This window comes from Euleptes europaea, chromosome 11 (assembly GCF_029931775.1).
Source record: "Euleptes europaea isolate rEulEur1 chromosome 11, rEulEur1.hap1, whole genome shotgun sequence".
NCBI lineage: Eukaryota > Metazoa > Chordata > Lepidosauria > Squamata > Sphaerodactylidae > Euleptes > Euleptes europaea.
In genome coordinates this window covers 23,713,925-23,728,475 of record NC_079322.1, presented here as the reverse complement: position 1 = coordinate 23,728,475, position 14,551 = coordinate 23,713,925, and the positions used below count along the sequence as shown (strand labels likewise).

At 43.9% G+C, this 14,551-nt stretch overlaps 1 protein-coding gene across 1 annotated transcript in view; it reads right to left on the bottom strand.

The window, feature by feature from the left end:
• Window positions 1–1,148: 1,148 nt before the first annotated feature.
• LOC130484147 (dual specificity calcium/calmodulin-dependent 3',5'-cyclic nucleotide phosphodiesterase 1C-like) overlaps window positions 1,149–14,551 on the bottom strand; it is a 43,577-nt gene continuing 30,174 nt past the window's right edge. The window contains exons 2-3 of the mRNA XM_056857052.1: window positions 4,636–4,686; window positions 1,149–1,330 (exon numbers count right to left, since the gene is read on the bottom strand). Coding sequence (XP_056713030.1) covers window positions 1,149–1,330; window positions 4,636–4,686 — 233 coding nt within the window. The remainder of the gene's footprint in view (window positions 1,331–4,635; window positions 4,687–14,551) is intronic.

The following is a 14,551-nucleotide window of genomic DNA, read 5'->3' as shown; positions in this document are numbered from 1 at the left end:
CCCAAATCAAATGCCCAAAGATCAAGTCTTAAGCAACTCCATTGGCTGACTAACAAATGGATAGTAAAAGAAGCACCTGGGAGAGAAGAAGGCTCTAGTCCTCATGTTAAACCAACTTGGGGGTCCTCCTTTCACTAGTTTATGACTACTCTCCGTTCATTTTAACCCGAATTAGCAAAGGTCACATGCGATGCCACGCCAGGATAGAAACGGGCATGGAGCTTCATGTATGAGAGGACATAACCTTGCTTAGCCATGCCCGGTTCCAGGACCCAGGTGAACCAATCCACTTCCTTCCTCACCAGCCCACACACATCAACAGTGCTGCTAACAGAATGTTAAATAGTATAGAACGCAATATGAGGGCTGTACTGGTGTCATTTTTGAATCCTGCTTTTGTTGAAACAACCAATGTTGTAAAATTTTACAAACAATTACAGAAAACACCTATTTTGCCAGTTTAGTACTATAGCACATATACTATAAAAAGCAGTGGATTTACCAGAATATAAAAGAATCCAGAATATAAAACAATCCTTCAAAGGCTATATCGGATATGACAAAGTCTTACTGTGCTAGACTTATGACATTTGTCTCTTTCGAGTTCAGGGGTCCCCAGCCTCTTTGAGCCTGCAGGCACATTTGGCATTTTGAGAAAAGGTAGTGGGTGCCCCTCCAAAATGGAAGGCAGGAAGGCAGGAATCAGCTCGTTGCTTTGGGAAGAGATTCTGTTTCAGTTCGGTTTCCTAAGAAAGGGGAGTGTTGGCTCCCTGGTTGGCCACAGGAAGAAGTTAGAGTAGGGAGGCTGGGTCACTAGTGTGACATCGACATGACACTCTAGGATTCGGGCAAAATTCAAGTTTTGCCCGAATCCTAGAGCATTACATCAACATCACGATGGCAACATGACATCGCGTCCAGGCATTCATCATCTCAGCCTCCCTCCCTCTCCCACTGGTTGCCTGCCAGAGGTTCACTGTTGTAGGGTTCCAGCTTAGGGGAGGGGAATACAATATCTACCAATCTAATATTTCATTTCTATGACAAGAACACTGGGAAATACGCCTGCAATCTGGTTCCAGCTGAATGCCAAAACTTCAGTATTCTAATCACTAAGAAAAATCAACAATGAAGAATCCACATCTATATCAATCAAACCTGAATGATGTTTTCACGAGCGCATCAGGACTCTCCACGGGTGGCAGTTCATCTGCCAAGATTTCTTCCGGAGGCCTGGGGTCATAGACTATAGTGGGTTTCTGCTTTTCCTTAAGATTTCCTGTGAGCCCACCAATAATGGTGTTCCACAGACAGTTCTGAGATTTTGACCCTGGATGGATAGAAAAGATGGAACAATGGTCCAGTCTGCAAAGCTGTTTCTTCACAAGGTCAAAAAAAAGGCAGCAAACAATTCTTCCCCCTTTGACCATTTAGACCTTCAGGCCTTATCTTGACATTAAACTTGAACGGGTGGTTAAAAGGTCATGAAATCCATATAGTATAATTTGCTATTTCCATGCAAAATTTAAAAGTGTACTAGGTAAACAAAGTGACCATTTGCAAGTTTGCAACTGGTGTAATTAATGATGACAGTCTCCATTGTTTTATTAAGCAATTTAACACTGGTAGCAGCATTTTTCTTCTCTCCTCTAATGTGTGTATCTGCTGATTCAGAATTCATTTCATGCATCTGGTGAAGCGGTATGTAGCCCACAAAAACTGATGTTTAAATACTTCAGAATATTTTAGGTACTGCAAGACTCCTTTTTGATGCAACAGCAAACATGTTTCCCATTAGAACGTATACTGCACCATGTGGTTTTTGGAACACATGATTGTACTGCACCAAGTGATTTTTAGTGATTTCACCACTGGATTTTATTTTATTTTATTGCAATAGTGGGTAATAGCTTAACCATGAAATAACATATCATCATTGTAGGAAAAACTAGCACATAACTCACTTTTTAAAAAACATAGCAGCATGCAATCATCTTCTATGTAAACACAAAGCAAACATTTGGTGCATGAATACAGCAGTATAGAAATTTCCATGTGGGAGTTTAAATCTGAAATTCAGCTTATACTACTTTTTTTTAAAGGGTTCAGTTATCTGCAATAACTTCACTTTGCCTTCCACTGCTACAATTACCATTCTTTTCCTTTTTTTTAACTTCAGTAAATGCTCAGCACCTCTCGCTCAAAGCTTCTCTCATGAGGGAAGTGAATGGGAAACAAATCCCCATTGGCTGAGATTTATCATTCACATCCCCGCACACAAATGTTTGACGTTGATCTGGCAATAGCCTTTAGATCTGAATTGGGAAAGCTTAACTCTTCAACATCTCAAGCTAGAATATCACAGGAGGGAGAGATTTCAACACAGGGTAATGACAGATAACAACATTTAAACCAAGTCACAGCAGTATTGATTCCGTCTTCCTTCTAGCTTTCCAGTTTCTATGTCATGTGTCTATAACAGCACCTCAAACACTGCTTCAGCTGGGTGCTGCCCACACCCCCATTCTTCAAGTATGCTGTATTAAAAGTGACATATGCACATTTATTCATACATTCATACATTGTGTGCATTGCCTCTGACCTTTGAGATAGGGTTGCCATGTCTCTCTTTGCCACTGGAGGGAGGTTTTTGGGGTGGAGCCTGAGAAGGGAGGGGTTTGGGGAGGGGGGACTTCAGTGCCATAGAGTCCAATTGCCAAAGTGGGCATTTCCTCCCGGTGATCTGATCTCTATCGGCTGGAGATCAATTGTAATAGCAGGAGATCTCCAGCTAGTACCTGGAGGTTGGCAACCCTAATTGGGCAGGGGGTTGGCCTAAATGGCCCTGGGGCCCCTTCCAACTGTATGATTCTATGATTCACACCTTCTTCGCCTAGTCTGCCTCCCAGGGTTGTTGCGAAGATAAAAAGCTGGCTCATGTACACTGCTTTAAAATCAGTTTCAGTAGAAGAGGAAATTAATAGTAAAATAGTAATTGGCACATAGCACTAAATCAGAGTGTGCTTTTGGGGGGGAAGCTGAAGAGAGTTATTTCTAAAGGGCGACAGCCTCAGACTCAGGTTATCCCATGACTTTCCACTTTAATTTGAATCCCACTGCCAATAAAACTTATCATTCCACATGCTTTCCATGTGGCAGGAGTGATATGTCATTGTTTAGCACCTCATATCACACAGTCCCAAAAGAGTACCTGCTGTTCAGAAATCTGGCACAACTGGTGCCTCTTTTTTGCAGTCTTTTCAGTAATTTAGGGTCCGTTGTTGCTTAACTTGTGGAATTTACAGTCACAGGATGGATTGGCGGCCATTATTTTTGGTGGCGTTACAGGAGGGGTAGGTAAATTCTTGGAAGATGAATGGACCTATTAGCTGCAACAGCTAAATTTATTTACTTTTGGAATCCGAATTCTGATTAAAACTGATCAGGTCTGCTGAATTTACAGGACGAGGCAGACAGCAGAAAATAATTTTTGACTTGCTCTCTAGGGTTGCCAGCTCCAGGTTGGGAAATACCTGGAGATTTGGAGGGCGTGGAGCATAAGGAGGTTGGGGTTTGGGGAGGGACTTCAATGGGGTATAATGCCATAGAGCCCACCTTCCAAAGCGGCCGTTTTCTCCAGGTGAACTGATCTCTGTCGCCTGGAGATCAGTTGTAATAGCGGGAGATCTCCAGTCACTATCTGGAGGTTGGCAACCCTATTGCTCTCTGAACAGGCCGTATGTGTGTAGCTATAATTTACCTGGGGGACAAAATCCAGAGAGTTCTTTGAAATACTTGTGTACCCAAAAGGTCTTTCACATTATTTGCTTTGGAAAAGACCACTTATGCTGCACAATGCTGCACAATAACGTCCCCAAGTTTCAAAAAGGGTTAGCCAGGGCTCTTGAGGACTCTTGAGAGGATACTATTAAAAATAAAACCAAAAGCCCCACTAGCAGGCAAGGAAATTGATGCAATGTTTTGTACACAAAATATGGCTATAGTGCCACCATGTGACTGCATAGGAATATTGCAACCACAAGAACCGCTCCTTTCAGTTTAAATCTACAGACAGATGCTTTGCCAAGTTTGACCGTACAGGTGAAGGCAGATGGTAGCATCTGAGCATATGAAAATGCCTTATATGGAGTCAAACTACTGTTCTATCTAGCTCAGTGGTATGACTGGCAGCTACTCTCCAGGGACTCTTCCGACACTTGCTAGCCAAGATCCTTTAACAGGAGACGGCAGGAACCGAACCCGGGACCTTCAGCATGCAAAGCATGTCCCTCTTTATAGCAGAGACTAAATCCACTCTTCTTTTCCTGTGCAGCTCTGATTCATATCACAGCTGCACACATGTAAGTTTGTGTGATCTCCATCATGTCTGTTTTGACCCTTACTTCTTAATACAAGGATTGGCAATAAAGGCAATCTCCAGTCTTGGGCAGGGTGGACATGATCTTCAAGCATGGAACACTCACGCAAAACTGCCTTTTACTTCCTACAGCCAGCTTCTGTGAACCTGGATTTAGGAGAAGGACTTCCCTTCCTGGGTATGTCATCCACAGAAGCCTCAAAATTTACTTATTTATAACATTCAGGAAGTAAAGTCAACAGGACCAGACTACTTACGAGCAAATCGTGAAAGCGGCCGAGCATTTTTGTCTCCTGTCTCATTGGCAACTGAAAGAGAAAATACAGCACCTATTAAAATGCATCCATTGCTAGTATAGAATCATAGAATCATAGTTGGAAGGGACCACCAGGGTCATCTAGTCCAACCCCCTGCACAATGTAGGAAATTCACAACTACCTCCCCCCCCCCCACACACACACACAGCAACTCCTACTCCATGCCCCAGAAGATGGCCAAAAAAAAAAAAACCCCTCCAGGATCATTGGCCAATCTGGCCTGGAGGAAACATTACTTCCTGACCCCAAAGTGGCAATCGGCACTACCCTGGGCATGCAAGAAGGGGCCACGAGGGCCAAACACTGATGCAAACCTTCCTGCCCTCCCTCTCATTATCTGCCTAAGGTCATAGAATCATTATTGCTGACAGATGGCCATCTAGCCTCTGCTTAAAAACCTCCAGGGTGGTAGAGCCCACCACCTCCCGAGGAAGCCTGTTCCACTGAGGAACCGCTCTAACTGTTAGAAAGTTCTTCCTAATGTTTAGCTGGAAATATTAAACAGTAATATTAAACAATGCTTCCCATCGGGCTAAAAAGCACATTGGAGTTTTGATCTCTTCTGCCAGTGCCTTGGGTGCTACTCTCGGTCTCGTTCTTTCAACATCTGGTCAGAAACAAGTGAAATTGGTTGGAGCCAACTAGCTATACTGCTCATGAAAAATGAAAGAGGGGTCTTCCTTGACTACTAAAAAAAGGCTATGCTCAGAATTATGGACTTGCATGTCAAAAGCCATGTGGGGCCAGGGCTGTAGAATAGAGAGGACTTGGGAAACGCTTCGCAAAAAAGCTGACTGGACCCAACACAGTATCTCCCTGTCCCCCTTCTTTGTTTGCCTGTTGACTAAGAACAGCACAACCACCAGAAAAGACACGTGAATTTGTTGCATCTTCTATTTCATCTTGCTATTTGTCCTTTATTTCAATGAACTACTCCTCGTTTATAGAATCAGAAACATTCGCGGAAAAGAAGAGGGGCGGCCAGACAGTAAAAACCAACTTTAATTTAAAACATCATGAGGACAATACAGTCTAATAACAGATTGGGCAGAATCCAACCAGCTTTTCCACTCAATCGCCTCCGATTCCTCTCCTCACTGTAGCCCCTGTCCCATGTGGTCTTTATCCATGTGGGCCCCACAATCCCTGGCACTGCAGTTTCAGTTATACCTTTTCCTCACTCTTTTGTAAGTGGAAAAAGCTGGTAGGATCCAAGCTTTGCTGGACCTTGTTTTACAGAAGTTTAATTGGTTTATTTTTAAGTCAGAATAATTTATTAGTGTTACATATCTCAGTTATTGTTTTTTAAAAAAATCTTAGTTCTACTGCTATCTGACAGTTTTTAATATCTTTAATGGTGGGAAGTGCTCTCAAGTTGCAGCCAACGTATGGTGATCCCATTGGATTTCCCAGGCAAGAGATGTTCAGAGGTGGTTTGGCATCGACTGCTTCTGTAAATAGGCTTTAAGAGGGGAGTGGACATGTTCACGGAGGAGAGGGCTGTTCATGGCTACTAGTCAAAATGGATACTAGTCATGATGCATACCTATTCTCTCCACGATCAGAGGAGCATGACTGTTATATTAGGTGCTGTGGAACACAGGCAGGATGGTGCTGCTGCAGTCGTCTTGTTTGTGGGCTTCCTAGAGGCACCTGGATGGCCACTGTGTGAACAGACTGCTGGACTTGATGGGCCTTGGTCTGATCCAGCATGGCTTTTCTTATGTTCTTATGTCACTAGCTATATCATTCAGACTGCATATACATTCTCCATCTCAGGCTGCTTCCACACAGGGATGGTAACGTCTCTGATTGCTGCTGCAAATGCAAAGACGTTCACAGCAGCAACAGCATTTCCACCTGGAGATTTCTCTGTGCTTTGCTCTCCCGCCCACCGTTTCCCCCACATGCTCTACCAGTGGGCTCTTTGCCATTAAAAAAAAAAGTGTGTCGTTGGCAGATCTCTACAATGCTTTAACACTATAGCAACATACCTACCAATTTTTTTAAAAGTGGCAAAAAGCCTGCCAGAAGTGAGGGAAAATGGTGGGAAAGGGGAGAAATGGCACCAAGGGGCATACCAGATGTGAGCAGGGGGTTCAGAAATCTGCACCTTCCCTTTCAAACTTTTCCAAACCGTATCTGGAAATCACATTTCAGGAAAGACTGCAAAAAATAGTGTCGTGCTGGGAGATATGGGCCTTAGACTGGGTTCCTCAACCCCTGGTTGGAGCATGTCAGCTTCCCTTAGGATTTTCTTCCTTGGCTCCTACTCACGCCTGGGTCCTTTTATTTTCTTTTGCCCCTTGTCCACATGCAGATTCAGCACGTGCTCCCTCAGGAAGCCCCTTACACCAGGATGCCCAACTCCTGTGTGCCCTCTTCAGAACAGGTGTGTGGGTGGTGTAGCTCCAAGTCCCTAGGGATGCCAACCTCCAAGTGGTGCAAAGGAATAGTAACAAGCTCTTGCGATATATGAAAAATAGTGATGTTATTCAAAAAGTGCAAAAACATGCAAAGTTACAATGATATGACGAACTCACACTTATATACATGTCTTCCAAAAGGAAGTCAATCTTGATAGGCACAAGCTTTACAAGGTAAGTACAAAAACTTATTTCTCTTAACATTTGTTCTTTTTGCAGGTAGAAATGTTGAAGTGCTGTGGAGGCTGAAACGGATCGGGAGAGTCCTTCCGGAGAGCGTCCTTCTGGATGAAATCAACGCTTTTGCTGTTACACGACAGCTTCTTCAGCCAAGAGCCTAACTCATACACTTGTCTAAATTCCCAATAAAATACAATACATTTTAAATATCTTATCTGACTTCCTATTATTTATGTTAACAGAACATAGTAAGCTATTCCAAAAGCATTAATAAAATCCTATTTTCATCCAGCAGTAATTTTTCACAGCTTATTCAGTCCCAGGCAGAGCACTGGCTGGGACTGGATAAGCTGTGAAAAATTACTGCTGGATGAAGGTATGATTTTATTAATGCATTTGGAATAGCTTACTATGTTCTGTTAACATAAATAATAGGAAGTCAGATAAGATATTTAAAATGTATTGTATTTTATTGGGAATTTAGACAAGTGTATGAGTGAGGCTCTTGGCTGAAGTGTAACAGCGAAAGCGTTGATTTCATCCGGAAGGACGCTCTCCGGAAGGACGCTCCTGATCCGTTTCAGCCTCCACAGCACTTCAACATTTCTACCTGCAAAAAGAACAAATGTTAAGAGAAATAAGTTTTTGTACTTACCTTGTAAAGCTTGTGCCTATCAAGATTGACTTCCTTTTGGAAGACTTATGTATATAAGTGTGAGTTCGTCATATCATTGTAACTTTGCATGTTTTTGCCCTTTTTGAATAACATCACTATTTTGCATATATTGCAAGAGCTTGTTACTATTCCTTTGCACAACGTGACTAGTTAGTGTAGGTGCTTCCTTCTATTAAACCTCCAAGTGGTGGCTGGAGATCTCCTGCTATTACAACTGATCTCCAGTCGATAGAGATCAGTTCACCTGGAGAAAATGGCCGCTTTGGCAACTGGACTCTATGGCATTGAAGTCCCTCCCCACTCCAAACCCCACCCTCCTTGGGCTCCACCCCCAAAATCTCCCAGGTATTTCCCAACCTAGAGCTGGCAACCTTGCCAATCCCTTGGGTCCTTCCTCTGTCCTCCCTTTCCCAACCTCCAGGCCCCTTCTCCCTTCATCTGGAGGGTCTCCCTCTGCTCTCCTGCCTCCAGGTGTTCTTCAGTTAGGCATACCAGGTCTCTTTGTTCTACTGGCAAGAGCTCTTCAGCAGTGTGCGACCCGCGCAACGCGCCCACGTCACTTTTGGTTTTACCCGGAAGTGATGCAGATGCTCTATCAATCTCTGCTGAAACTCTATGGTTTCCATCGAGTTTTGGCAGAGGTTGCTAGAGCATCTGCATCACTTCCAGGTAAAACCAAAAGTGATGTGGGCATGTCGCACGGGTGTGCATGCATGCGTGTGCATGCTGGCCCTCAGGTGGTCGAAGGGCAGCCCGGTGGATTGGCGGGATTTTACCCGCAGCCACCGGGCACTTGGCAACCTTATCTTGAGTCCCCCTTCCAGAGACCCACCTCCTTCTTTTGATTCTGCAGACCATGGGGGGACAGGCAAAGCCCCACCCTCCTGCCAGTGGCCTCTTGTCACTTCCAGCCCAACCGTATTTGCATCTGGCCAGGCAGGTTGAAACCCAGAGACGCCACCCATAACCCATGGGTAGGGGTGCCAGGTCCCCCCTTTCAATCATCAGGAGGTTTTCGGGGGCAGGCCTAGGGCAGCACACAATGACATCACTTCTGGGTTTACTTCCAGAAGTGCCACATCGCCGCAGCCGATTTAGCACACGGCCATGGCCCCAGAGCTGCAATTGCCCACCAAAACCACCCACTTGGCAACCCTACCCATGGGGCCTGCTGCAGACTCACCGATTAGGGTTGCCAACTGCCAGGTAGAAGCAGGAGATCTCCTGCTAATTCAACTGATCTCCAGCCGATAGAGAGCAGATCACCTGGAGAAAAATGGCCACTTTGGCAATTGAACTCTATGGCATTGAAGTCCCTCCCCTCCCAAACCCCTCCCTCTTCAGGCTTCACCACCAAAAATCTCCCGCCAGTTGAGAAGAGGGACCTGGCAGCCCTATCACCGATAGGTCTGAGGAACATTGGAGCAGAGCTGGGGGAAACCCAGAAGGCTGGCAAAAGCATGACGTTGTCGTATGGTCATCAGAATAAAATCCATTGCAATTTGGGAGGGAATGGAGAGCAAGAGCTTTGGGCAGAGGCAACCCAAATATCTTCTGTCCTCCTCCCTATTTTACCTCTCAGATCTGTGCCTTGGAGAAAACTTCCAATTAGAAATGGCATATGGATTTGTGCTGAGAAATCCAGGTCAACAATGTTTTTTCAAAAAAAATAATAAAGTGTTATTGCTACTGTGCCTAAAAAAAATATGAACCTCATGCAAGCTGTGCCAATTCCCACAAACATTCTGTGTCATGTGGAAGGAACATATGGCGCATTTTAGACTATTTGCTTTCCCATGCACATATTTTACATCCAATTAAAGGAAGAATAAGGCATTAAAGAGATCAGATGCTTTCAAATTCTCTCAATATTTAACATCTCGATGTGAGGAAGCTGGCCCCTCGGGAGTCCAAAAGAAGTCAACACCAAATTACCCTTCCATCCACCAATCCACTAACAGAGTATCCAACTGGCCCAATCCGAATGTTATGCTGATGGCCCCTTGCCCAAAACGGAGGGCGGAGAGCCGACAAAAATAGCTGGGGATTTTTCCCCGTTCTTGGGTAGCTGCTCCTCTAATGTGGCATACGTGCATGCGCTGCGAATGCTCCATGCTGTGAATATGGCCTCATCCCCATTGCCGCTAAGAAGCGGAGTTATGTATACTTAATATAGCCAATCTGGCACGTCATCCTAGCAACCATCTGCAGAATTTTGCCCACAAAGGTCAAAGAGGCAAGTTTTTTTGTGTGAAACCTATTTGTAAATGAAAGTCTTCCAATACATACAAACATGAAATGCAGTTTATAATGCTAAAGGCTACTGAGCGGTAAGAAAACGACAGAAGAACCAATCCCTGTGCACAAAGCCATTTTTGAAATGGAAATTTTTTTCCTGTCCTCCTGGTAATAAAAACATCCTGAGGACTAGTCTCAAAGGAAACAATCACCAACTTCTAAAAGTGCCAGTGTCATAATGCTAACCCTGGAGGGTTTTTTTTTTTTTTTTTAATGCCGACTTTCTCTACCACTTAAGGAAGAATCAAACCAGCTTACAATCACCGTCCCTTCCCCTCGCCTGAGGGAGAGTCCAGCACTCCCATAGGTAAACTGGTTCTGCTGTTGAGCTGTCCTTCCCATCAAACCTCCTGTACTTTGAGTCTAGTAACTTTAGGCAAAGTTTCCCAACCCCTGGCCATGTACGGTTGAGCTCTAAATAAGAGCAAAAATATAGTATAGAGTGTTCCACTACTTTAAAAAAAATGCCAGGACCACTTTTGATCAAAAAGTTACTTACTGAACTGTATCCAATAGTAGATGTTTCAATTGTGTTGCTAATTCCACTGTCTATTTTCTCTAGAGTTTGTTTTTCAGCTTTCTATTGGATAGAGTAATTGTGCAGTTAATAATAATATCTCATAAAGCTGGAGGGAGCAGAAGATCCTCTCTTGAGTAACATGACGTGCTATATATAGCTGTTCCCACCGGCATGAATTTCTACTGCTGGTTACTTTAGAAGTTATTAAACCCATGCAATGTGCAAATGAAGTGTTACCACGATCTTATATTGCTTTCCATAAGTGGAATGCAAGGGACAGGGAAACAAAGGTTCGTGAATAGCTGCACTGCTAGAGTAATCAGTACCTGTTGAGTTCCAGCCCATGGTGCAGAAATTCAAAGCATATAGCGCCTATCAGGAATGTAAGAAGCTGCTCTGATGGCAGATCTACAATCAAGGGTTGATGCTCAACCCTATTTAAGAGTCAGTTCTAGTGCTATAGCCTTGGCTATGCTTTTTGATTAGTATGGGTTGCCAACCTCCAGGTACTACGTGGCTATCTCCTGCCATTACAACTGATCTCCAACCAATAGAGATCAGTTCGCCTGGAAAAAATGACCACTTTGGCAATTGGACTCTATGACATTGAAGTCCCTCCCCTCCCCAAACCCTACCCTCCTCAGGCTCCACCCCAAAAACCTCCCGCCGGTGGCGACCCTATCAATTGGGCAAAATTTTTGAGAGTGACTATCTTTATTGATGTGCTGGGCTTCATTTGCCCCTTCTCTTTCTTTCCCTTCTCTCTCCTCCCCCTTGGTATCAACTCAACTCAAACCAATGATCCAGAACCAAAACGTTTCCTTCTGGATTGTAGCCTGTTGGTATGCTCCCACCACTAGGCTGCATTTTAATGCTCCTTTTTTGCTCACATACCTGAGAGTAAGCCCCATGGAGCACACTGGGACCCATGTAAACATTCAAATTCGATTGCACACAGATTTGCACATTAGAATTTAATAATCATGCCACTGAAATTCACAACACAGAGACTTTTAAAAGCCATTATTATGGCCTCAAAACAGCTATGCCACTGACCACTGCCCTTCTTTTCAGAACCTTAACCTATGTTCTCAATATTTTCTTTCCGATCAGGTCATATGCATTTCTGTGAAAATCTAACCTTCCTGCACCAAATCCCACAATCTCAACTTTTGTGCTAATGCTTTGTTCCTGTTCTTGAAGTTCACCTCTCATTAATGTATTCTATTCTAGATCAAACAAAGATAAAGTTTATATGATGGAACAGACCAAGGCTGTTACCGCACTAGGTATTCCCAGAGATGTATCAAGAGTTTGGAAATGTTATAAAAAACATCGCTTTAAAAGGGTTTTTGGATGCCACGGCTAAAAAATGGTTGGAAGACATCTTCACAGCTAAAGGGGCCAAACAAAGTGTGAACAGTATTTTTTATAACAGTTTCAAACTCTTAATACATCGGTGGGAATACATAGAAAGTGCGAACAGTATTTTTTATAACATTTTAAAACTCTTAATACATCGCTGGGAATACCTAGTGCAGTAACAGCCCAAGACTGACCTTTCACAACCCATCCCATTTGATCCCAGAGTCGATTTTTAAAGCCCTGTCCAAGCATGTATAGGGGAACAGATCTATAAAAGTCTGTTCCCTATAAAGAGAGAGGACTGCCACAATGTCAGCATGGAGACCACGATACTACAAAATGGGTATCCATAGCTTTGGTCCCTGCAATTCCTAGGGTTCTTAACAATGAAAATAGAGTATACGTGTAAACCGTTTGGACACCATTCTGTGTAGGGTTGCCAACCTCCAGGTACTAGCTGGAGATCTCCTGCTATTATAACTGATCTCCAGCCGACAGAGATCAGTTCACCTGGAGAAAATGGCCACTTTGCCAATTGGACTCTGTGGCATTGAAATCCCTCCCCACCCCAAACCCCGCCCTCTCAGGCTCCACCCCCAAAACCTCCTGCTGGTGGCTAAGAGGGACCTGGCAACCCTATACACCACACTAGTAGTCCTATGTCTAAAAATGCCATATGGGAAGGATTCAACTCAAATATATTGCTATGTCCCCATGCTTTGAGAACAGCTTGGCAGTTCTTCTCTGTCTTTGGAAACTGAATTTCCTCCTGCCAAATTCATCATAAACAAAACTGTTTTCATAGGATTCCCACCACCACCACCCCCGCCACTCCTTTCCCGTCTGCAGCATTCAGTCCCTGGCAATCTAAATTGAGAGCAAAGTCTCTTAGCCAGCCCTCTCTTCATTATGGATTTTTGACAACTGCAATACAGGACAGGAAAAGGAGGGTGGCTGAGTAAATGAATTATTCCAAGCCCCTGAATAAATGCCATGAATTAGTATGCTACAAACATGGTTACATAACCCTACACTTAAGGTACCTTGTTTTTAAAATCAACAACTGGTTCAGCAAGTCCCCAGAGCAGGAAATGTTGGCAAACACTATAATACAGATAGAGACTATGTATTCCAGAAGGATTTCATTCAGGGCAGGCAGAGGGTTGTTTTTCAGCTGCCTCAACTGTATTCCTTAACTGAAGTTTAGCACCAACGTATCCGGAATGCCTCCATTTTTGTTTATGCTGTTCCCTTTGGATGGGAAGCTTTTCATTATACGAGATCAACTTCTCCCCCCAAAAAAAACAAACCTCGCTCCTTGTGAGTAGTCGAGGGGAAGGGAATGGAAGGAGTAGATCTATAAACCCATACTTCCTTCCAAGGAGCTCGGAGCAGTGTACCTAGGTCCTAGTTCTGCCTTTCACAACAATCCTGTGAAATAGGTTAGGTAGAGAGTAACTAGCCCAAGGCCACCCAGCAAGCTTCCATGGCAGAATGGGGATATAAATGGGGCCTCCCAGACCCCAGTCTCTAATCACCACACCACCCTCATCTGGGTAGGTGGGAAGTTCCCAAGCCAAGATTTCGCCAGTATTAACAATTTATGGCCAAACACAGCCACCAAGGTCGCCTGAACCTCTTCCTTTGCCTCATCCATGAGAACAGATAGGGGGGTTGAAGCAGTCAGTGCCTTGATATTTAGTTTCCAGCCATACAAAGCCTCAACTTTGGGACTGTGAGAGCCTATGAATATGCTGTGGCCCCATCTCTAATCACACCTAACAGCCATGTTTTAGAACAACCATAATAAACTGACCCAGTTGTGGTCTTCCGCACATGGTAGTGCCAGGGACCCTGATGTCCTGGGGCCTCACGGGAAAGAATTTGCTGAGGAAAACCTTTGCAGTCGCTCAACTCTCCATATGTCTTTGATATACAGCACAACAAGAGTGTGCCTGGTCTAAAGTAATCTACAGAGTATTTTGGATTAATCTGAACCCAAAGCTCTCTTGTCCATACCCAATACGCTTCTCATTACCCTACACTAACTCTTGAGCTTTATCTTAGTCACTCCCTTCCAAATCGTACCCTTCTCCCTTTCCAAATCTTTCCAAATCATGCTCTTGTCCTTTCCTTTATTAAAAAATATCAACATTGCAAATACAATTGAATTACAGAGTGAGTTTTAGCAGCAGCTGCTTCAGACACGGCAAGCAAAATGTGTCCTTTTCTGGATTTTGGATGGGGCCAATAGGGCTATTGACAACTTTTTTTCAGGCAAACTGTACAGCCTTTTGAAAACAACATGGAAGTTCCAGAATGCAGTAGGACAACCATGACAGACCAGGAATCAAGGAGCTAGAAGGGGGATAGCTGTGCCATTTATATCAA